The sequence below is a fragment of the Gobio gobio genome (assembly GCF_949357685.1).
Source record: "Gobio gobio genome assembly, chromosome: 20".
Lineage (NCBI taxonomy): Eukaryota > Metazoa > Chordata > Actinopteri > Cypriniformes > Gobionidae > Gobio > Gobio gobio.
Genome location: NC_137113.1, coordinates 38458774 through 38484120, shown reverse-complemented (window position 1 = coordinate 38484120; position 25347 = coordinate 38458774). Strand labels below are relative to the sequence as shown.

Below are 25347 nucleotides of genomic sequence, written 5' to 3'. Positions count from 1 at the left end.
AACACATAAGAGTATGATAACTATGAGAGTAAAAAGAAAAACATGCACATAGATTAGATTAGATTAGATTCAACTTTATTGTCATTACACAAGTACAAGTACAAGGCAACGAAATGCAGTTTAGGTCTAACCAGAAGTGCAATAGCAGCAAGTGCAGGATATACAATGGATGCATAAGTGCAGGACATGGATATGTACTGAATATGTATAAATATGTATAAATAGAGAGACGTTATTACTATAAACAGAACTGAATTTACAGGTGAATATGTACAGTGAATAAATATACAGATGGCTATTACTATAAACAGAATTTACAGGTGAATATGTACTATGAATACAATATACAGATGGCTATTACTATAAACAGAATTTTACAGATAGAGGTATACAATAATATGTTAGGCTAATATGAGGAATAGCAGTGGATTAGGGTAGTGCAATAAATTATGGACAGAGCTATCCGGAAAAAAAAGTGTAAAGTGCAGTGGAAAGTGGTTGCATATTACATTTAGAAGTACAGTGCAAAATGCAAATGTAAACATTGGTACTATAAATACAGTCGGCAGTGCAAATGAGCATAATCCAGTTAAGATATGGCAGTGCAAGATGCATATGTAAACAGTTGTTACTGTGATAAACAGTCGGTAGTGCAAATAACAAAGTGAAGGAAGATGTGAGGTAGGAGAGTTATCAGTTTATGAGGGAAGTGGATCAACGGGGGTTTGAGTTCAATAAAGAGACAGCTCTGGGGAAAAAACTGTTCTTTAGTCTGCTGGTCCTGGTCCGGTGGATCCTGAAACGCCTGCCGGAGGGCAGGAGAGAAAACAGTCTGTGGGCTGGGTGAGAGGAGTCCTTGAGGATGCTGCGAGCTCGATGCAGGCAGCGTTTCCTCTGGATGTGCTCGATGGCAGGCAGTGGAGTCCCTGTGATGCGCTGGGCAGTTTTCACCACCCGCTGCAGTGCCTTGCGCTCCGCAACAGAGCAGCTCCCATACCACACTGCCACACAGTTGGTCAGGATGCTTTCTATTGCGCAGCGATAGAAGTTCACCAGGATAGCCGAGGAGAGCTGATTCTTCCTCAGTGTCCTCAGGAAGAAGAGGCGCTGGTGAGCCTTCTTGACCAGGCTGGAGGTGTTGGTCGTCCACGACATGTCCGCCGAGATGTGGGTCCCCAGGAACTTGAAACTGGAGACACGCTCAACAGCCATTCCATTGATGTGGATGGTGTCGTGTGTGCCTCTTGACTCCTTCCTGAAGTCCACGATGAGCTCCTTCGTTTTGGTGGTGTTGAGGAGCAGGTTATTATCAGCGCACCATGTGGCCAGGTGCTGGATCTCTTCCCTGTAGGCAGTCTCATCATTGTTGCTGATGAGACCAATCACCGTAGTGTCGTCCGCAAACTTGACGATAGAATTAGATCCATACACAGGCTTGCAGTCGGCGGTGAAGAGGGAGTAGAGAAACGGGCTTAGCACACAGCCCTGTGGTACACCAGTGTTGAGTGTGATGGATGTGGAGCAGGTGAATCCTGAACGAACATTCTGGGGTCTGTCAGTTAGGAAGTCCAAAATCCAGTTACACATTGAAGTGTTGATGCCCAGGTCTCCAAGTTTGGCTATTAACTTGGATGGGATGACAGTGTTGAATGCGGAGCTGAAGTCAACAAACAGCATGCGTGCATACGTGTTCTTATGGTCCAGATGGGTGAGCACAGAGTGCAGTGCCATGGAAACGGCATCCTCTGTGCTCCTATTGCTGCGGTAGGCAAACTGGTGTGAGTCCAATGTGGATGGTAGAGAGTCTTTTAGGTGTTCCAGGACCAGCCGCTCAAAGCACTTCATGACGATGGGTGTGAGTGCTACAGGGCGGTAGTCATTAGGGCACCTCGGGTTAGAGTGTTTCGGCACTGGCACAATGGAAGTGCGTTTAAAGCATGTTGGTACAGCTGCTTGGGCAAGAGACAGGTTGAAAATGTCTGTAAAAACCCCAGCGAGCTGCTCCGCACATGCCCTGAGCACACGTCCAGGGATGTTGTCTGGTCCAGCAGCCTTGTGTGCGCTGATCCGGCTCAGTGCCTTGCAGACATCTGTGGAGGAGAGTGTGATTGGTGGGTGGTCAGCTGAGGGTTTGAGCTTGGTGGCAGTTTCTCTGTTGTCTCTTTCAAAACGAGCATAAAAGTAATTTAGCTCGTTCAGGAAGTTGACATCAGTGGCTGCGGGGGTGGAGTGGGTGGGTTTGTAGTCACTGATAGCCTGAATGCCCTGCCACATGCGTCGAGGGTCAGAGTTGGAAAAGTGACCCTCTATCTTTAGCTTGTAGCAGTGCTTGGCCTTTTTGATGCCCCTCTTCAGGTTTGCCCTGGACGTACTGTAGGCTTGTGCATCACCTGATCTGAAGGCAGTATTGCGTGACTTCAGCAGGAGTCGAACTTCCCTGTTCATCCAAGGCTTCTGATTAGGGTATGTGGTGATCTGTTTCTGGGTTGTAACACTGTCGATGGTGGTATTGATATGATCCAATACAGAGGAAGTGAATGAGTCAATGTCCGTGTGAGCGCCACTGGTGGCTTGAGAAGCAAACATACTCCAGTCTGTGTTTAGAAACCTTTCCTGGAGTGTGGAGTCTGCCCCCGCAGGCCACACCTTGATGGTCTTTACTGATGGCTTCACACGGTTGATGAGGGGTGAATATTTGGGTGATAGAAACAAAGAGAGGTGGTCTGACTGTCCCAGGTGGGGGAGGGGTGTCGCAACGTAAGCGCCAGCCATGTTCGTGTAAACATGGTCTAAGGTTTTGTTTCCTCTGGTGTGGCAGGAAACATGCTGGTGAAACTTGGGTAGCACTGACTTTAGGTTTGAATGATTAAAGTCACCTGCAACAATAAACGCAGCTTCCGGGTGATCAGTCTGTTGTTTACTGATGGCTGCGTGAAGTTCTTTCATAGCAAGCTTGGCATCAGCATCCGGGGGAATATAGGCTGCAGTGATAATAGTGGAGGTGAACTCCCGCGGTAGATAAAACGGTCTACATTTAACCATGAGAAACTCCAGGTTAGCTGAACAATGACTCCCAACAATAGCAGAGTTTGTGCACCAAGCTTTGTTAATATAAATGCACAATCCACCCCCTCTGCTCTTCCCGGAGCCATCTAGTGTTCTATCCGCCCGGAGTGTGTGGCGTCCCGCTAGCTCAATAGCGGTGTCCGGTATTCCGCTGTTTAACCAGGTTTCAGTGAAGATTAGGACGTTACAGTTCAAAAGTTTCTTACTGTGTGTAATGCTGAGTCGAATCTCCTCCATTTTGTTCACTAGCGATCGTACATTGGCAAGGAAAATGCTGGGTAAAGAGAGCCGGTAAGGAGTTAGCCTTAGCTTAGCTCTTAGACCTCCACGCTTACCCCGCCTTTGTTTACGATCACAGCGCCGCCTTCTAGCACTTCCGCCCGGCCGGGCAGAGCGCATCGCCTCGGGCGTCCTAGCGATCTCAGGAAGGAGTTGAAGATTGTCCATAAAACTGTCGGAAATTCGCAAACCAATATCCAAAAGCTCACAACGGGTGTACGATGTAAAAGCACAACTGTTCTGTACGAACAGACCCGAGATGAACAAGAAAAATACCGCAAAATTGCAGAATCTGGAGAGACGCTGAGCCTCGCGATCTACTCGCGCCGCCATCTTGGTCGTATGACGCCATCTTGGTCATACAAATCCATATTAAACCCTGCGGCTCGTGATGACACATTGATGTCTTAAGACACAAAATGATCGATTTGTGCGAGAAACCGAACAGTATTTACAGTAAATAATTTTTTACCTCTAATACACCACTATGTCCAACAGCCTTCAGCCCGCGATCACATCCGGTGAGTGAGGTCAATGTACACAATATGGCCTAGCGCGACAGATCACTTCTGGCGCTTGCGTAAACTACGTCACGAGCCGCAGGGTTTAATATGGATTTGTATGTGCATGTTTTTTTTACTCTCATAGTTATCATACTCTCATGTGTTACCATTCACATGCATTATACGACTGACAGACTGCAACGGTTGGAGTTAAAAATCTTAATTTGTGTTCTTCTGAAGAAACAAAGTCACCTATATCTTGGATGCCCAGGGGGTAAGCAGATAAACATAAAATTTTCATTTTTGGGTGAACAATCCCTTTAATAGTTGTGTTTGAGTCCCTCAATTGTTCTCAGTATGAAAAGATGGATCTCAAAATCATACAGTCACTGCTGGAAAGGGTTCAAATATGCAAAAGATGCTAGAAAACTGAAGAATTTTCGGGATCTGGAGGATTTTTCTGAAGAACATTGGGCAGTTTAACTGCTCAGGACATACAAGCGACTCAAAAAAACAAAACAAAAATCATCATCCAGGTAACGACACACAGTATTAAGAATCAAGAGTTCATAAACTTTTGAACGGGGTTATTTTTTATAAATTCAGCTATTGTTTTGTTTTGTGGACTATATGTAAACATATTTTATGTAAAATATCTTATTCAGGACAGTACTAAATAAAAAGTAACATGCATTTTGTATGATCCCTCTTATTTTGTTAAAATTATTCACATTTTCACAGATTCTGCAAGGGGCACAACTGTATTTGAGTGCTTTGTTTGGTCTCAAACACCAGTTCAGTCATGTTCAGAGCTTGGTAAATTGTTTTCACATTCCCCAGTATAAAATGTTGTATGATCAGTGAACTGTGCAGTGACTCACATCTTATCTATTAATAAAGTAATTAGCTGTTTTCTCACAAAAGTCTGCCTACTGTCTTCAGTGTATTGAAGCCTTTTATCAATAAAAAAAATGTAGTACGTACAAATATTTGTTCCAAAATAGTTTTTGCGCAACTTCTTTATACGTATTTCTATGTGAGTTAATTTTTTACATTGTAAAATAAAATCAGTTTTAGCTCCAGATTCTACGGTGGCCCAGTAGTGCACAACACAACGAAATCAAGCCACAACACAAAGAAAAGTCCACAACACAACGAAATAGCCACAACACAACGGAAATGCTCCCGACCACTCGGGGGCACTCGGAGCGCTGTAAAGTTTGCACTGTTCTATAGAGTCTGCAATCTTAAAAATAAATCAATACCACAATTAGTTTTAACAGTATGTAGGCTAACCATTGTTTATCTATATGAAATATTAATTTAAAATCACCTACATGCATTATAGCTGCATATTTATGCTCGAGAATGCTTTGACACGATACCACGGCGCTAAGGGAACGTCTGCCAATTCCACTAATTGGTTGAAACGTATAATTTGGATGAATTAAAATTACTTTTAACATTTAAAAACAGACATGTTAAAATTCCACAGCTTGATTGTATCGGTAAAATTAACTTAATAATGCACAACACAACATTGGAATTTGAAAATTAAAAAAAAAGTTAATTTAATTCATACAAATTATTTTTCAACTTGGTGGAATTGGCAGACGCTCCCTTAGCGCCGAGGCAGCGGGTCAAAGCGTTCTCGAGTATAAATATGCAGCTATTATGCACGTAAGTGATTTTTAATTTATATTTCATGTCGATATACAACTGCACACTTAAAACTGATCGTAGTGTTTAAATATTTGTAAGATTGGCGAATCTATATAGAACAAGGCAAGGAAAACTAACTTTACCGCACTCCGACAGTCCCCTAGCGGTCGGGAGCATTTCCGTTGTGTTGTGGCTATTTCGTTGTGTTGTGGATTTTTCGTTGTGTTGTGGCTTGATTTCGTTGTGTTGTGGATTTTTCGTTGTGTTGTGGATTTTTCGTTGTGTTGTGGATTTTTCGTTGTGTTGTGGCTTGATTTCGTTGTGTTGTGGATTTTTCTTTGTGTTGTGGCTTGATTTCGTTGTGTTGTGGATTTATTTCGTTGTGTTGTGGACTTTTCGTTGTGTTGTGGATTTATTTCGTTGTGTTGTGGACTTTTCGTTGTGTTGTGGATTTTTCTTTGTGTTGTGGCTTGATTTCGTTGTGTTGTGGATTTTGCTTTGTGTTGTGACTTGATTTCGTTGTGTTGTGTCTTGATTTCGTTGTGTTATGGTTTCATTCCGTTGTGTTGTGGATTTATTTCGTTGTGTTGTGAACTTATGTATGCTTTTTAAATTTTGTTGTGTTGTGCACTACTGGGCCACCGTAATATTCACATAGCATAATTTAAGACCGGCTCCCATATAAAGTTTTGAATTCTTCCACCTGTGTATTCCACCTGTAGCTCAGAATGGTAATTTGTAGACTATTTAGAGTAACTTCTTCATGATTTCTTTAGACCACTGTTCATGTCCATACATGTCTCCTCCATCCTGTTATCCCCCATTGCGGAATTCACAGGTTGAATTTCCTGATAACTGAACATAAGAATTTTCACAAGACAGCATTCATACACTTAAACATTAAACCCACTAATCTGGCGAGAAAATCTCAAAGAAAGAGCATATAGGACACTGAAACTTCTCCTTGCCCATATATGAGACCCCACTCCCTACTTTCTCTTCTTTCACCCTGGCTCAAGTCACTGATAGTTCACTAAGACTTCTATATGAATGAATGGAGCAGGAGGCACTAAATCTGAGACCTTTTTATTTCTGTCTAACCCTGACTTGAGCAAGTTTAAATGAAAGTGACCAAGAAAACACTTTTTTTTTGTTTTACATACAGTCACCAAACTCGGTACATATATTTTTTGTAGATTTTTTTGAAAAATCAGGCTCTGAATTTTAAACTACTACTCCTAGCGGTTTATATGATTCACACCAAACTTTTTCAACATGATGACAATATATTAAAGAAGCTAAATTGTGAGATATTGGATATCTCAAATGGTGTTGCCATGGCAACCGATTAAAATAATGTAATTCAAAAGATTTTAAAATGGTGTTTTTACATTAACCTGGTTTAAATGCATATTGCCCATTGTGCACAGTTGCCCTGAAGCCACCGAGGTGGCGGTGCCACCGGGGCCTGGGCCCGTCATCGCTGCTTGCAGTTATATATTTTTTGAAAGTCTATTTACCCAAAACTCAGATGCTTCAAAATGTTCATAATCCATATGAATCGAGCTGTTGAATCGTCTTCTGAAGAGACATGATCACATTATATGATGAACAGAATTAATTTAGGCTTTTACTCTTAAATAAACATCGATCAGCTAACATAATATATACAAAATCAATTATGGAAAACAGAAGCTCAGCCGTTCTTGCTTGACATGCGAGAATTAACCTTATTGGTTCTTGTGCATCAAGCAAGCACGCTTGAGCTCAATGTACGTTCGCTGATCAACATTACATTATTTACATTATTGCAGCACCTCTCCTCCTAGTCCCTCTGCCCTGTCTCTCCCTAATCTGTCTGCTCTGCTTAATCTCTGTATCTATAAAGCCCCTCCTTCTAAAATGTGCTTTGATTGGTCCGCTGGAACAGTGTGTTGTGATTGGTCAACCACTTGGAGCATGTTTGGGAAATGTCACAGCCCTTACCATAACCGTGAGTTTCAACACACTACTAATGCAACTCAGCCAGGTCTTGCCCCTTTTTTTACCTATGCCTTGGGTGGGAATTATTTAAATTAGGAATATTGTCACATTTTCAATCCTGGAAGAAAATTCAAGACTTACAAAAGGTGTTTCAGGGAGTTCAGAAACAGTGCTTGCTTACTGATATAGAGAATAACTCCCTTTGAAGTTACTTTGTAGCCTAGAAATCTAGACGCACCCTAGTGGCAGCAAATCTAACTCTGGTCAGGCCAATCACATCATGTATAGAGTCGGTGGGCGGGCTTAACATAATGATGGCAGAGTTGTGACGGTTCAGCGTGCTACTTGTAAACAAAGAAGCTGGCGAACAGCGGTCTTTCGAATTGGCTTTGGCCGCGACTCTGAAAAACTTGGAGTTAAAGGGTTAGTTCACCCAAAAATGAAATTTCTTCCATTAATGACTCACCCCAATGTTGTTCCACACCCGTAAGACCTCCGTTCATCCTCGGAACACATCCGAGGCTCATGCGCCACAGTGACGCTGCTGACGTAAGACGCTGTGACGTGTTATCTGGTATCTGCTATCACACCCCTACTATCGCACCAGATAACACGTCACAGCGTCTTACGTCAGCAGCGTCACTGTGGCGCGTGACCGCGGATTCAAACTAAACAGGAAGAGAAGACAATGCTTAATAAAGTCTTTTGTTATTTTTGGACCAAAATGTATTGTCGACGCTTCAAAAGAGTCTAACTAACCAAATGATGTCACATATGGACTACTTTGATGATGTTTTCATTACCTTTCTGGACGTGGACAGCAAAGTGTGCTTAGACTTACATTCAAAGGACTGAAAGCCCTCGGACTGAATCTAAAATATCTTAAACTGTGTTCCGAGGATGAACGGAGGTCTTACGGGTGTGGAACAACATTGGGGTGATTCATTTTTGGGTGAACTAACCCTTTAAGATTTTCTTTGAGAAAAGAACAAAGAACAGCACTGAAGTCATTCCTAAGAAAGGACGATGTGTTCGGAGTTTTGCCGACCGGATACGGCGAAAGTTTAATCTATCAACTAGCTCCGCTAAACCTGTTGCTCTGGTTGGTTGTGGCGCTATCCTATTGCGTGCAGTGGGAATTTGAAAGACAACCGTTTATCCCACCCCTCGGATTGAGCCCTGTCAATGGTGTGTTCCCAGACCCAACATCTTGATGTGGGTCTGGCTTGTCAGGCTAGTGACTTTGTGCTTTACTGACCTTTTTCATGCTCAAAGAGCAACATTACACACTGAACAAATTTGAAAAAGTAAACAAGCATAATAGGTCCTCTTTAAATTAAGTGAACTTTACAGAAGCGGAAATAAAAGACCTATATGCAGTATACCATCGCCCATTAGTTTGGATTCCATCATTGGGCCAATGGTTGGTCAATAACACAGGTTGTCGTTTCTCTTTCTGAATTTCAGCTTGAGCGGAAAATCATCCTCCCGTCTCATTTGCTCATCCATAATTAACACGTAATGATCACGCTCTGTACACTTTCAAAATGTGAAGCCAGAGGAATATAACCAATCATTTTATTCCAATTACATCAACATTTCAGTGTGCACAGTACATCTATATCTGAGATCTGTAACACTGGAAGAGATTACATTAAACATCAAGGCTCAGATTTGTTTACTGTCTGAATGGTGTTTTATGCTGTAGCATACAAATAATGATAGCTACAGTTGAGCATCTTACAGTGAACATCAAAAACCGAATCTAGGTCACTGATACAATGGCACAGAACACTGTGTAACAGAACCATTTTTTTATTTGTTTTGAAAGGGACTTCAAAGCACATTTTGAATATTGATGTAGTCCTACTTGTTTTTTTCCCCCTTCAATTTGGAACCAGTTTATTGAATCAAGATGTTTTACGCATAAAACAACAGCAAAACAGGACAATGAATTGCAGCAGGCATTCTATTTTAAGTCCTATTAATATGATACTGTTGACGTTAATTTGTTTATTGCATGAGATGGAACACGCATGAATCATGTCATTGGGAATAATAGGAAACAATGCAGTAATGAAAGAGCATTGTTCTACTCCCCTGCCTCAATTTGGAATTGTAATTATGTTCAGTACACAAACCACAAGACTCTTTGTTTTTATTAGTGTACTAGTTTCTGGGTGAAGGACCTCCTGCCAAATGAACAGTAAAATGTTCCAACCAAATGAAAAGAAAATGTAACGGAGTTGTTAATGCAGTCCTAAAGCTTTTCAGATACACCACTCAAAATTAAGCCGACTGTACATTATGCCACTCATTAAGACTACTTGCCAAATAAATAAGTCAAATAATGATTAGAGTTTAAACTATTTTTTTACTTGTATATCTCAAAAGAAAATGTATTACATGTATGTACAAAACAATCAGTCTAGTACTGCAACAATATTATAGAAACATTGATACTGAAGTCCTCTAACTCCTTGTGAATCTGAGCATGATACTGTTGTGAACTTTTATCTTCTTAAGTGTAGGAAACTCAGAAGATGAAGACCAGGAGACTTCGGGATCAAACAGAAGTTATTCTTTTAATGAGAACTCTCTGTCCTGCAGGTCGTCCGAAAACAGTCTAACTTAACAGTACAAAATAATGCAATTTATCTACATTTCAGGGGGAGGGATTATACAGCAGGGGAGGAGACATTCAAACAAAGGAATGCATATGTTGTGTAGGTAAAGGACACACCTTAGACATAACGGTGTGACCTGTCCTAATTCAATCAGCATAACAGTGTCATTCAAATGCATAGATGCTAATCCAATCACTCAGGCAGTATTGCTCTAAACTTGTCATGGCAAATAGTCAGGAAGTGCATAAAGACAAAATACTTAATGTCTCAAACACTTACACGTCCTGACGTAATCTCCTTAGAATTTCCTCAAGTTTACTTCAAAATGTAAAACACAAATATAGATAATGTTTTCAGTTATATTCTATTACATTGTAACCTAGATATAACAATGTAATCTTACAATACAAGAGACTAAAAGTAGTGCTTGTTTTAGGGCGTTTTCACACGTGAAAGTCCGCACCAAGGTCCGAACCGAAGTTCATGTTTTGATACATTCGGTTAGTTTTGGTTTGGTTTTACATTGCATTTATGCGAGCACACTTAAGAACTTTACATGACATACTTGCGTCCTGTCGTCATCATCTATGTGGGCTGCATCTTGACATTGATTGGTTTGTAAACGGACGTGCGTCTGACGTCAGCTTTGGGTAACTTTGAAAAGAATGAATGAACAGATGCATCCGGACCGAGACTACCTCTTTTCGTCTGACCAAATTTCGTCTGTTTGGTCCGGACCGTGGAGGTTTCACACCTGTAATTTTGATTCGGATCTAACTGAAAAGTCAGAAAATCCGGACCAAACAAGGTAGGTGTGAAAGGGTCCTTAGTCACCCGGATGACTGGACTGACATACAGTGCTATGGATCATAGTGAATATTAGGAAATATCTGAATATAATTTCAAAATGTATATTTAATGCCCATTTATTTATTTACTGCAACCAGAACACACTGCTTTAGGGTGGAAACTAATGATTATTTTGATCATTTATTAATCTTGCAACTACTTCTTAAAATAATCAATTCATTGAATGGGGAAAAAATTGCTTAGCCTACATAATTGTTATTCCACAACCTGCCCAATGTTGTCTTCCAATAATGTGCAGATTGAATGCAATGAAAACAAATATAGTGAATGTTTCACAGATTTCAAAGTAAAGTGCAAGTTTTTTAAAAGGAGACCATTATTGTCTGGGTGATTCTATAATTGCAGGTACGTTTTGTGTCAAAAATCTATTTTTTTCCAGCTTTTTCCAATAGTTTTTTTTATTTTTATTATTTTAATAATTTGTTACTCATTGTCATGGATCATAAGATGTTACAGGCCATAACAATATAATATTTTTATATAGCTGAAAATCATGATTTCTTGTTTTCCGAGTTAGTCAGTGTTTCCATCTTGTATAATTTTTTCCATCTTGTATCATTGTGTAATCAAAATATTTTATTTACTTTTCTTTTAGTTATAATTCATTTAATTTATTTGTAAAAGCTGTAAATAGTAATTTTCCTAATTCTAGCAACATTAAATTGTTTAAAAATAACTTAACTTACAAAAATGTGTGTCCATAAATCTTGCATTATGTTACCGTACCATACTTTGCCTTTAAAGTGGTGGAATTATCTAAAATGTATGGAAGGAGAGTATTTAAATGAGTCATGCAAGGTGATTTACTAAGGAGATTTACTGGTGTTTGCGCCATTATTTACCGCCCCAAAAAAGCATGTCTTAAACCAGATGCTAAATGGTAGATTGCTTTGGTCATTATGGAAATGATCCGGCTGTGTCTGTTCATTAATTTGCGTGATGTCAGTAGATCACGTGCAGAACTTTGCGCTCCCATCGCGCTTTTTTGGAATTGCGCTCTCACGCTAATTGGCCCTTGGCATTATCAGGACCCATACATATTCCCCCATTGCATTATTATACATTATATATAGTAGTTTGATGTTTGTCTGGCTATCACCAGACCAAGCTCAATCTTTTAAGACTGAACATTAGTCTGGGCAGTCTGCTCTGTATTTTCTACTGCACAAGAGGCGTGATCAACGGGCATAGTTCAAATGACTCTGTACGCAATTGGATAGTCCTTCAACCAATCAGACCAACGATCCAGGTGACATACAGCTGCAGGGCGAAATCAAATCGCCAGCAGATCGGGCTGGGTTTACCCAGTCTAGTTAAACCCGCCAATAGCGTGCCAGGTGGATAAGCCAGTTTGTGATTGGTCCCCGCAGATTTGTAATGGAAGCAGGATTGAAAAATGTACAGGTTTCCAGCCTGAGCTGCAGGAATCAAAATCGTTGGCATCGGGTTGGGTTTACCCAGTCTAGTTTGATGTAGTAGTGACACTAAAACTCTGTAAACTTGAATTGTTCTCACACAGTAATTTTCATTTTGGGTGAACTATACACAATACAGATTGTCACGAACCACAATACATATTGTTGTAGTTTTGTATTGAGATATATTGTGACACGATATATTGTTACATCCCTATCGATTATTACCCTGTTGGTTTTATTTTGCAATAAAGTCGACTACAACTCCTTACTTAAAGTTGCAAGAAATAATCCTCAATGTGATTTGAATGGATTTTAAAAGGTTGGATCTTTTGTTTCAGACATGCATTGAGTCGATCAACCCAGCTGACTTTGCCGCCCCGCTGGAAGAGGGCATGCCCGCTGATCTGTACTTCCATTATGTGGCTCCCCCACGTGTCCAAACGCCTGAGAAGGTAAAATGTTGTCTTTCCCGCCTGGTCCTTGCTGTAATTACGCACTCCTCTAATGTATTTGGCTCGCAGTAAAATGTTGTATTCTTTTTGTGGTTCTGACTTTGCTTGGAATTACCCTTTCAGTGAAGATGCGTTTCACATGTTTCTCATTTTCAGAGGAAACACAAATCTGCTTCCAAGTATGACTAACCTTTTTCCTTAACAGACACTGCGCTGTACAGCTGGAGAACATAGACTGTACTGATCAGGGAGAATCGTATTTTATAGCAGGAGGATTACATCATAGCTCAATTTCTATCTTTACATTTATTTTCAGTCCCCCAGTGAATGAACTATTTCGGTATTTTAATGATTTATTTGCTACAGAAAAATTACTCTAGAATAAATACTGCCTATATAAAAATGCCATTAAAATTACGTTTGCCTTTAAAGAGATGTATCTATTCGACTTTCCCACAGTCATGGAAAATCTTGAAATGTCAGGGATTTCCAGGACTGGTAAGAAGTCATGAAAATGAGTAATATCATAAAAGTTGTGGGAATTTATGTCAACATACATTTCTGTAGTTGCCCAGCTTTCCTTTGACATCATTCTTATCAACCCCTAATATGTAATGGCCACTTTTCAAGATTCAATCAATTACTGTTATTAAAATTTAATTCCATCCAACATCTTATCTTGTTGAATATATCCTGTATTTATTGGACATATGGTCAGATTGCTGGAGTAAATTGTTTGCATATTTTAGAAAATTTTAAGCTAGAAGTTGCACTTTGTGTGTGCAATCTCTAAAAAATTATAATTTAAAATCCATATCCCTTAAAACATATTGGTCAAAAGGTGCCGTGGGAAACTCAACCGCAGAATGCACAGTGTGCCATATTAGTGTGTGCGGTACAGAAAGTGGCCACATGTAGGTGCTGTGCTTCTACTTATGTTTTTATGATTTCCCACACAAGATACTTCAGTTCTGCCTTCCCACATGCTCAATAAATTTCCTCATTAGTTCTTTGCTGCAATGTTACATTAAAAGCTAAGAAAAATAAATCAATAACTAATAGGCTTAGCATTTAATGAATCATTCTATGCCATATATTTTAAAATAAGGTTTTTTACCTATTTGGATTTTTATTGTACTCATTTCACCATCACCATTTACCTGCAGAAAGCCAGATGTGAAGAATGTGTTTAAAAGGATAATTCAGCCAAAACTTTCATTTTATATTTATGTCGTTCTATATCTATATGTTGTTTTTTATGGCGACATAAAAGTCGAATTTTGAGAATCTTTACGCTGCTCTTTTCCATGCAATGATTACACTATGTATAGGCCTGTTGCGATTATTGATTTACCATTTGATTGTGGTTATTCGATCTAAACGCAATTATTTGATATAGCAATAATTGTGTAGTTTAAATTTCATCAAATAATATAAATAAACACGGTTATCCTTCAAACAAAATGCAGGTTTACAGGTTTAATCAGACTGCAGTAAATTATATTATATTATATTATAATATATTATATTATATAAATTATATTATATTATCAATTTAATATTTTATTTTGATAATTATTTTGAATATGACATTTGACACAGAATATGACATTTGACATATGACACAGAAATAAAGTATATCAAAAGTAAAGTATATTGGGCCTATTTTATTGTCAAATCGATTAATCGCAATCTAAACTAAAAGTTTGTGTTTATATAATACACCGATCAGGCATAACATTATGACAGGTGAAGTTAATAACACTGATTATCTCTTCATCACTGCACCTGCTAGTGGGATATATTAGGCAGCAAGTGAACATTTTGTCCTCAAAGTTGATGTGTTAGAAGCTGGACAAATGGGCAAGCGTTTGGATTTTTAGTGAGTTTGACAAGGGCCAAATTGTGATGTTAGACGACTTAGCATCTCCAAAACTGCAGCTCTTGTGGGGTGTTCACGGTCTGCAATGGTCAGTATCTATCAAAAATGGTCCAAGGAAGGAACAGTGGACCCCTGTCCACTGGCAAAAGCACCAACAGTAGGCATATGAGCATCAGAACTGGACCACGGAGCAATGGAAAAAGGTGGCCTGGTTTTCTTTTACATCACGTGGATGGCCAGGTGCGTGTGCGTCGCTTACCTGGGGAACACATGGCACCAGGATGCACTATGGGAAGAAGGCAAGCCGGCGTATGCAGTGTGATGCTTTGGGCAATGTTCTGCTGGAAAACCTTTGGTCATGCCATCCATGTGGATTTTACTTTGACACGTACCACCAACCTAAACATTGTTGCAGACCATGTACACCGGTATTCCCTGTTGCAGATCATGCATTGTTGCAGACCATGTATACCGGAAACGGTATTCCCTGGTGGCTGTGCCCTCTTTCAGCAGGATAATGCGCCCTGCCATAAAGCAAAAATGATTCCGGAATGGTTTGAGGAGCACAACGACGATTTTGAGGTGTTCACTTGGCCTCCAAATTCCCCAGATCTCAATCCAATAGAGCATTCGTCGGGATGTGCTGAACAAACAAGTCCGATTCATGGAGGCCCAACCTCGCAACTTACAGGACTTAAAGGATTTCCTGCTAACATCTTGGTGCCAGATACCACTGCACACCATTAGGGGTCTAGTGGAGTCCATGCCTCGACAGGTCAGCGCTGTTTTGGCAGCAAAAGGGGGACCAACACAATATTAGGATAGGATTAGGATATTCATGTTATGCCTGATCGGTGTGTGTGTGTGTATGTATATATATATATATATATATATATATATATATATATATATATATATATATATATATATATATGTATGTGTGTGTGTGTGTGTGTGTGTGTGTGTATGTGTATATATATATATATATATATATATATATATATATATATATATATATATATATATATATATATATATATATATATATATATATATATATATATATATATATATATATATATATATATATATTAGTGGTGGGCATAGATTATTTTTTTTAATCTAGATTAATCTCACTGTAATCTTGGAATGAATCTAGATTAATCTAGATTAAAATGGCTCATTTGAATTCTGCCGAAGGCATTCAGAATATGTGTGCTCGTAAATGATCGTTTGTCTTTTTGTAGTTTGAATAATAAATAACTTCTGTCCCTTTAAGACCTGATGCACGCATGGATCTCACTGTTCCTGTGAGCTGGTTATGACTATGTTTACGTTAAAACTCACCAAGAGGGGCATTGAGACATTTTTGAGTGTATTTGACCATTAATAAACTGGAAAAAGGAGCTTATTTTTGCACTTGTATGTCAGAGGCGGCTTTATTACAGTATGTGTGTGTGTGCTTCAGATGCGAGCACGAAATCTGCAGGAATTAGTAGAATTAACGTTATGTGCAACCCCGCGCGAAATTCAGACCGGTCACACCAATACTAACGCAGTCTTGAGGAAAAATCCCGCAGAACACGCGTTCGCCATTTTCAGAGGGTTAACCGGACTGAGTGAGAGGAGGCGGTGCGTGTCAACTCGCTGTCGGTCGGAGAGGAGAGGAGAGCGCGGCTGATATCGATACTGTAGAAAATGAGTATCGTATCGTTTCAGATATTTCAGTATCAATACATATCGAATATCGATATTTTTGCCAACACTAGTAGGCATACACACAGGTTCGAAGACTCGTTCTCTCGCCCCCTACAGTGTAATTTGGCTAGGTATACATCCACGCTAAAATATCACGGTGAAAGTCATCATAGCTTGCGTAGTATAGACCCAACTCCCAACCCAACTTTGAGAATAGATTAACGGCAATATATATCATATATATATATATATATATATATATATATATATATATATATATATATATATATATATATATATATATATATATATATATATATATATATATATATATATATATATATATATATACATACATATATATATATATATATCACACACACATATAAATTATATATATACTGTATATAATTTATAAATATAATAATATATATACACATATATAAACAAACTTTTATGTTAGATGCGATTAATCGATTGGACAGCACTATAATTTTTATTATTATATTATATACTATTTCAAGTAAAAAAAAAGAACGTATTGGGCTTACATTAGGCTTTTGTAAGTGACATGAACAAAACGATATAAAAATCGTTAATCGCAATTATTTGTATGATATATAAATGTGCCTTATAAAATCTGTTTTTCTTTCCACAGATGAAATATCTTGTGTTTGGAATGAAATGAAGGTGAATAAATAATGACAGAATTTTAATTTATGGGTGAACTATTTCTTTAAATGACCCTAGGGCGCGGAGGAATCTCACGAGGAGAACATAGAAGAAGCTGGAAAAGCTGAGCTGGAAGAAAGTCCCGAGAATCACGTGGGCTTCAGTGTGGAAGATGTTCAAGAGGTGTTGGGGGAAATGACCCAGGAGATGTTAGCAAAACTGCAGGTATACATCCGTGAGCAAACAACAAGCCTTCCCAGTAGCGTTCTATAATGGCAGCCTGTTTATAAGAAATAACATACTGATTACTACCAACAGAGAGAGAGAGAGAGAGAGAGAGAGAAAGCGTTTTTCATTCGCATGAGTCAGTTTCCACAAGAATTACATTCATGGCTTGAGGGCAGGAATATCACAGATAGCATTAATAAAACATCTTAAAAGGCAAATAATGAATAACAGACTGTGTATCAGAACAGCATTTCTGAAAATATCACGGTTCCACTCATATTCTCCCACAAACCTCCACCCACGGCGTGATTATGCCAAGAAAAAAAGAATCCAAAATTAAAACCTGAATAACGCTCTCTTGCTTAATATCATTGGTATTCTCTGCATAACGTAAAGTACATTAGACAGCTGCTGGCAGATATCGTGATTAATTTTACGCTAGACTTAAGGTGGAATCGAATTACCGTGACTGCCGCGGATTGCACAAAACAACCAGGGAGATTGCTAAATTGTGTCATCTCTATCACAAGTTTTTACACGCCAAATGTTTTGGAGGTTTGAGACGGCAGAGGTTGCCGTGGGCCGTGCCGTCAAGACCCGAACAGAAGGGGCTAGAAAGACATAAATCATTTTTCACTTTGATGGGATTAATGATTATGGGGGTCATTCAATTCTCCTGCCATGTTCCATGAAGACCTTTGTCGTCTGTGTGACAAGCCTTTATTTCAAATGGCAAACGCTCTGTAATTTGAGAGCCCATTTGTAGTGGCTTGTGTGTGCATTTTACATCTGAGTGATACGCTGTAGAGACGCCGCTATTTCCATCAATTCTCCTGGGCTTTTCCTCTCCTTTTAATGTCAGACGAAGGTCAATTACATATATCACTTTGCTAAATATAACCTCATGCAACTTGATTGGTAAAAATCTTGCTGCTTCAATTGATTCTATTGCCTTGTTTTTTTTTTTCCCTTCTATTCTAATTGTAACCAGTATGGCTCAGGGGAGCGTATGAAGTCACTGTGAAGCGTGCTTAATATCACAGCCATCCACGTTCAGTTTGAAGTGTTTGCTACATCCATATTTATTCTTTTCCGTTTTGCTTTTTTTCTCCCTTGGATATTATTCTTGTTTCAAAAGTTCCCAGGAATGCCATGACTCTGTGGATCTCATCATACCTAATATGGTCGAAAACACTGAAAATTACAAATGCTGGAATTACTGAGAATGACTTCCTTACCAATAACATTACCATTCCAGATGTGGACCAGAGGCTTTCAATATGCCTTTGTGCTGTACGGGGAACTTGACTGCACAAAATGTGTTGTGTGTTTTCATTCAAAGCTGGAACATTGCGTACAAATATGCACAAGTACAATAGATTGTTTAACAGCGAGTCAATGGATGTCAGTGACTTTACATCACAAGATCAAAAAGGAAAAATAAATAGAATTTAGTATTAAAACAATCAAGCCTATTTTTAGGACTGCTATGTTTTCTCATTTCTGTAATATTTTCTTTGTATTTTATTCATGGGGGTTTATTTATTTATTTTGTAATACCCATCATTCTCAAAAGTGATTATTATTACTGTATAGTGGAATACAATATCATAATAATCTATACAATAATATGTATATATGTATGTGTGTGTGTGTGTGTGTGTGTGTGTGTGTGCGTGTGTGTGTGTGTGTGTGTGTGTGTGTGTAATCAGCACCAATTAAAGACCATACAATAATATATTATAATATATACTAATATAATAAGTGGAATTTAGTATAAAACAATCAAGCCAATATTAAGGACCATTATGTTTGTTTGAGGCATTTATAATCATTTCTGTAATATTTTCTGTGTATTTTAAAGACCATACAATAATATACTATAAAGTGGAATTTAGTATAAAAACAATCAAGCCAATATTGAGGACCATTATGTTTGTTTGACCATTATGTTGGCATGTATTATAATTTCTGTAATATTGTCTGGGCATTTTATTCATGAGGGTTTTTTTTTCATTAGAATTATCATTATAATACAATATACAATATAATATACAATACAGTAATACCCAATGATAAAAATCTATACAATACAATTTGTTTTTATGAAATGGGCACCAATTGAAGGCAAAACAATAAAATACTATAATATATACTAGTATAATAAGTGGAATTTAGTATAAAAATAATCAAGCCTTTTTGTTAGGACCATTAAGTTTTGTTTTTTAATTAATAGTTTATTTTTATGTTTATTTTTTTATTGTGACATATGTATTCTCATTTCTGTAATATTTTCTAGGCATTTTGTTAATGAGGATTTATTTATTTATGTTCATTCTTCTCAAAAGTGATTATCATTACTGTAACACAGTAATATAATATATAATACAATGATACTATAACAATAATATATACAGATTTTTGTGAAATCAGCACCAATTAAAGGTCATAAAATAAAATACTATTGAATATTTTTTGCATTATAGTAATATTTTTCCATTACTATCTTGAGAATTAGGGGGGCAGATGTACTGAAATGTTATGAAAATAATTTGCAATGCAAAACAATTTAAGTTATCTAAATTTAAATAACTTTTTTTAAAGCGAGACACTATAGAAGATATCACTGTGAAACTTCTCCAGTTTATTACTGGCATAAACATAAGAAAAAATTTATTACAAGTTTTGTCTAAATGAATTTTTTAAAATGCAAATTAATACTTAAATATACGCTCATTTGCATACATTTCCAAAAACAAAATATGGAAATTGGAAAGGACCAGGTTTAGAAATGTTGGTTCTATTTGTTGACATATTAGATGAGAGGGCTTTTACCGAGGGGATTATGGATATCTTATTTTGTGCTTTAGTAAATTAGAGAATACTGACAATAGCCTTAAAAAATAAATTTTGCCATGTTTTTTTGGAGTAAAAGGACCTATAACTCAGGATAGGAATGATATATCAACAAATCCCTCTGTAAAAGCCTTCAGAATATAGTTATGTATGGAAAAGTTGGTGCTTGTAGGTGCTACTGAAGTGGATATATCTGACTCTGAGTGTGAGAAAAAAAACTACCTTAACAAACACACAGAACAACAGTCACAAAAACTGCAAACGAACTGTCCCTATTTGTTGTATGTCCATCTATAACTAATTGAATCTAATTTGCTGATGGGTTTCATCGTCTAATCTGTTGTTGTTTACTTTCTTTTTACTTGCACTTGCTAGTAAACGCGTGACGCGTGAAAACCAATCATGTAATTGAAAATTAATATCGACCAATCAGATGTGGTTTTCGGCTGTAGATTCCCGGCAAACTTTCGTGGTTGGTTAGTCCTACAAAGAAAATGGCCATATTTTGGATTATGCTGTGTTCCAGGCAGGGTTTTGAGCCCGTAAGTTACGACTTCAAACCACGACTCACAACTTCGTAGCGTTCCAGGCAAAGTCACGCCAAAATGCCTGAGCGCAAAGAATTGTAGTAGCTATACGTTGGATGGACCGTACAGGGCTTATGCTCATTTACAATCACTTACAGTATATCACCAAAGGTGCTTACTCCTTTCCTATTTGAGGGAAACGGAGGAGAAAAAACGGCGCATACGGCAAGAAAAGCTGTTATACCTTTTATTTTACATTATTTGTATATTTGTTTCATAAACACTGCATCCGTAGGGGATTCCATTGTTGTTGGAAAAACACAGGTTACGGGTTGCCTGGAACGCGGCATTAGACAGTGCTGTGTATGATGGTGTATTCACACCAGACGCGAATTAAGCAAATAAATCGCGCTATTCGCGCGTAGTTGGACGCTTGAACATTTTGAGTTTACTCGCTTCACTAGCGTGTGACATTCGCTTCACAACAGATGCGAATTCGCGTCATGGGAGGGGCTTCTGCCAGCTGGCTCGTCTCGTTGCGAAATGGCTTACATGGATTTTTTTAAAATATGGCGAATAAGCTCAATTTGCCGGCTTTAACTAGCTTGTAGTATCAATAGGTTGAATTCAGGGTGATTTGGCATCTCAATGGCAAAATGTGTCCAAATCACTCTGAAATCACCCTATGTGTAGCTCAAATTGAGTAAAGAGCGTTTTTTACAACTTACCAGATTGTCCAACCTCGCTCACTTTCTTCGAAGCAAGATCCTTTTTATTCCTGTTTCTATAAAGTACGAAGATGAATCGTACAGCTCCGGGTATCCACATATGATTTTGTCCTCATTGTTGTCACTACTAGAGCAAGCTCCTGATTGGTTAAAGGGTTAGTTCACCCAAAAATGAAAATTCTGTCATTAATTACTTACCCTCATGTCGTTCGACACCCGTCAGACCTCCGTTCATCTTCGGAACAGAAATTAAGATATTTTAGTTGAAATCTGATGGCTCTGAAAGGCCTCCATTGGCACAATGGCACGGTTCACTCTCAAGACCCTTAAAAGGTAAAGACGTCGTTACAAAGTCCATCTCACTACAGTGGTTCTAAAATAACTTTATGAATCGGCGACAATAGTTTTTGTGCGCAAAAAACCCCTAAATAACGACTTACATAGTGATGATGATTTCAAAACACGGCCTCATGAAGCTTCGAAGCGTTATGAATCAGTGAGCCGAATGATGATTCGGATCGCGTGTCAAACCGCCAAACTGCTGAAATTTGGCGATTCAAACCACTGAATCGACTCAATGATTCATAACGCATCGAAGCTTCATGATGCCTTGTTTTGAAATCGCCATCACTATGTAAGTCGTTATTTAGGGGTTTTTTTGCGCACAAAAACTATTGTCGCCGATTCATAAAGTTATTTTAGAACCACTGTAGTGAGATGGACTTTGTAACGACGTCTTTAGTACCTTTTAAGGGTCTTGAGAGTGAACCGTGCCATTGTGCCAATGGAGGCCTTTCAGAGCCATCAGATTTCAACTAAAATATCTTCATTTCTGTTCCGAATATCTTACGGGTGTCGAACGACATGAGGGTAAGTAATTAATGACAGAATTTTCATTTTTGGGTGAACTAACCCTTTAATGCGGCGCACATATCCGCCAAATTTCAGATTTTTCAACTCGCTCAATTGCTGCGTCATTCGCGCCGCAGGATGTCTATTCGCGTCTTTGCATTGACTTAAAGGGTAACTTCAGTGATTTAGCATTAAGCTTTGTATCAGTAGAAACCCCGTAGAATATTTGAATTATGGTACTTTCCCCCCTCATATCCCCCTGAGACGAGAGAATTATGCATTTTATTTCTGGAAAAAATCCTCCGATGATGCAAATATCGTCATTTTGCATCATCAGAGGATTTTTTGGCCAGAGGCTAAAAACTACAGCCAGTAGAAGGTGCTGTTGCGCATGTTTTCAACCCGCCCACAGGGGAGAGATCTCACGCACAGAATGTAAATGCGCTCGGCTCGGCCTCAGGCATTCATAACCAGAGCGCTGCAGAGCAAAGTGAGTGTTTCAACCTTTCAATGAATTCCTATGAAAGTTTAGCTTCCCCATGCAATCTGAAAACGCGCCAGACTGGACACGTGCTGAGAATAACAGCCGCGCTTAACGTTACCTCAGCTCTGCTCAGCGCTTACTTCCCTCTCGTGCTCCTGCTGCGTTTGTTCTGTGACTTTCGTTCGGCTCACTCACACTTTATTGAAAAGACACGTTCAGTTTTAAATTGTAGTGTTTATTCTCTAACTGAACGAAATGATTGTATTATTATGAAGATCAAAACGACGCTGGGGGCAGTGTAGGGAGTGGCCTCGTAGGGCAGCGAAGCAAGTGCATTCTGGGAGTTGTTGTCTTTCATCCACATGAGACAAAAAAAAAATTTCTGTCTTTTCTCAGTCTAGAAGGCACCAAATTCAAAAATAATGTCACATTTCTACTACATAAATGACCCAGTTTAAATACACATTAATCTTCCCAGCGCTGAAGTGCCCCTTTAACATGTAAATCAATCGCGCCTAGTGTGAACGCACCATGAGACAGAGCTTTATGATGAAATAACCACCTTAATGTGTAATGTTGACATATTTTTTTATTTTTACATGAAAGCTTACATGTTAAGGGAGCAAACTGGCCCAAAATACCAAAATTGACCACTGCATGAAAAAACAATGTTTTCACTTGCCGTGTCTTGCCTTAAAGGGTTAGTTCACCCAAAAATGAAAATAATGTCATTTATTACACACCCTCATGCCGTTCCACACCCGTAAGACCTCCGTTCATCTTCCGAACAGAAATGAAGATATTTTTGTTGAAATCGATGGCTCAGTGAGGCCAGTGATGACATTTCCTCTCTCAAGATCCATTAATTTACTAAAAACATATTTAAATCAGTTCATGCGAGTATAGTGGTTTAATATTAATATTATAAAGCGACGAGAATATTTTTGGTGTGCCAAAAAAACGAAGCTTTGGAGCGTTATGAATCAGTGTGTTGAATCATGATTCGGATCGCGTGTCAATCAAACCGCCAAACGGCTGAAATCACGTGACTATGGAGCTCCGAACTGCTGATTCGATACGCTCCGAAGCTTCATGAAGCAGTGTTTTGAAATTGGCCATCACTATATAAATCGTTATTTAGGTTTTTTTTGGCGCACCAAAAATATTCTCTTCGCTTTATAATATTAATATTGAACCAATGTACGCACATTAACTGATTTAAATATATTTTTAGTAAATTAATGGATCTTGAGAGAGGAAATGTCATTGCTGGCTATGCAGGCCTCACTGAGCCATCGGATTTCAACAAAAATATCTTCATTTGTGTTCCGAAGATGAACGGAGGTCTTGTGGAACGGCATGAGGGTGAGTAATAAATGACATTATTTTCATTTTTGGGTGAACTAACCCTTTAAGTAAAATACATAACTGTAATCTCCACCCTGGATCAGTTTGGCGTTTTTATGGATGTACAAATTCTTGTGTGTTCAACAGGCCGACTTCACAGAGAAACTGCGAGTTCATGAGGAGACCTACATCTCGAGGTTAGAACGACTTCAAAAAGGCTCTTCCAAATAGCACTGATGAGACGCCAAGAGGATTTCCCACCAGTATTTATTAATTCAAGTCCTAAAATAAAACAGAATATGGCACTTGTGGTTTATACAGCCAAATACTCTTCATTTACTGTAAAATTTATTCACTTAGTTTCCACTTATGTCAAGCAAAAGTGCTTCATCGGTTTGTACGATGTTGATAATAGATTAAATAAATGACTTTCTGGTGACATTCCTGATTTATTCAGCAAGATAAAATGATGAATATGAAATGCAGGATCATATTCATGGACGTCAAAAAGGGAACAGAATATCTAATTAAGTTGTTTGTGTAAGGTTTTTGTGGCATCTTTCCCACAAGTCATTAGCTGTCTGAAAGTAGCCCAGCGCTATGGCAACACTGTGTAACTCAGCCTAAATAGCTGAGTTGCCATATAAAGTGATGTATTATTAAAGCTGAATAGTGACTTTTCCACTGCATTTGAGAAAACCCACATACAACTATAAATATAACCGGCAGTATGAAAGAATGCTGATCATTTTCTATCTCTCTGCTCTTATTTGCAGAGCACAATTATTTCACATCACAAAGACATTCTGCATGTGCAAAGCCATCAAAGATTATTGTTGTTATTATAAAGATGAATTATTAATTAGGTTCATGTTGTTCCTATTATTAAAGGTATCACTATACATTAATACTTATACTCAAACAGATTGTGATTGAATGAAAAAAAAACATGTCTATTTAATCAGAGCAATATCAAATTACAGCAATATTCCTCCATGCCTCTGTGTTTTTTTTTACGGCCTGTTGATTTAGCTCTTCATTAGCCTTTCCGCCCCCATGATGACATGTTGCTGTGAAGTTAGCTGCTTACACGGGATGCCTTGAGAACATGTTCAAACAGTTTGAGTGTTGTTTTGGAGCCGTTTTTTTTGTTCTCAAACTGATTGATAGAGTAATTCCTGAGCCAAGAGCTGATGACCTTTCAGCTCATAGA

The 25347-nt window shown here is 38.4% G+C and overlaps 1 protein-coding gene across 1 annotated transcript in view; it reads left to right on the top strand.

The window, feature by feature from the left end:
- Positions 1 to 25128, top strand: part of cabcoco1 (ciliary associated calcium binding coiled-coil 1) — a 45272-nt gene extending 20144 nt beyond the window's left edge. The window contains exons 7-9 of the mRNA XM_079801325.1: positions 12747 to 12860; positions 17191 to 17337; positions 24282 to 25128. Coding sequence (XP_079657451.1) covers positions 12747 to 12860; positions 17191 to 17337; positions 24282 to 24365 — 345 coding nt within the window. The 3' untranslated portion in view covers positions 24366 to 25128. The remainder of the gene's footprint in view (positions 1 to 12746; positions 12861 to 17190; positions 17338 to 24281) is intronic.
- Positions 25129 to 25347: the final 219 nt, after the last annotated feature.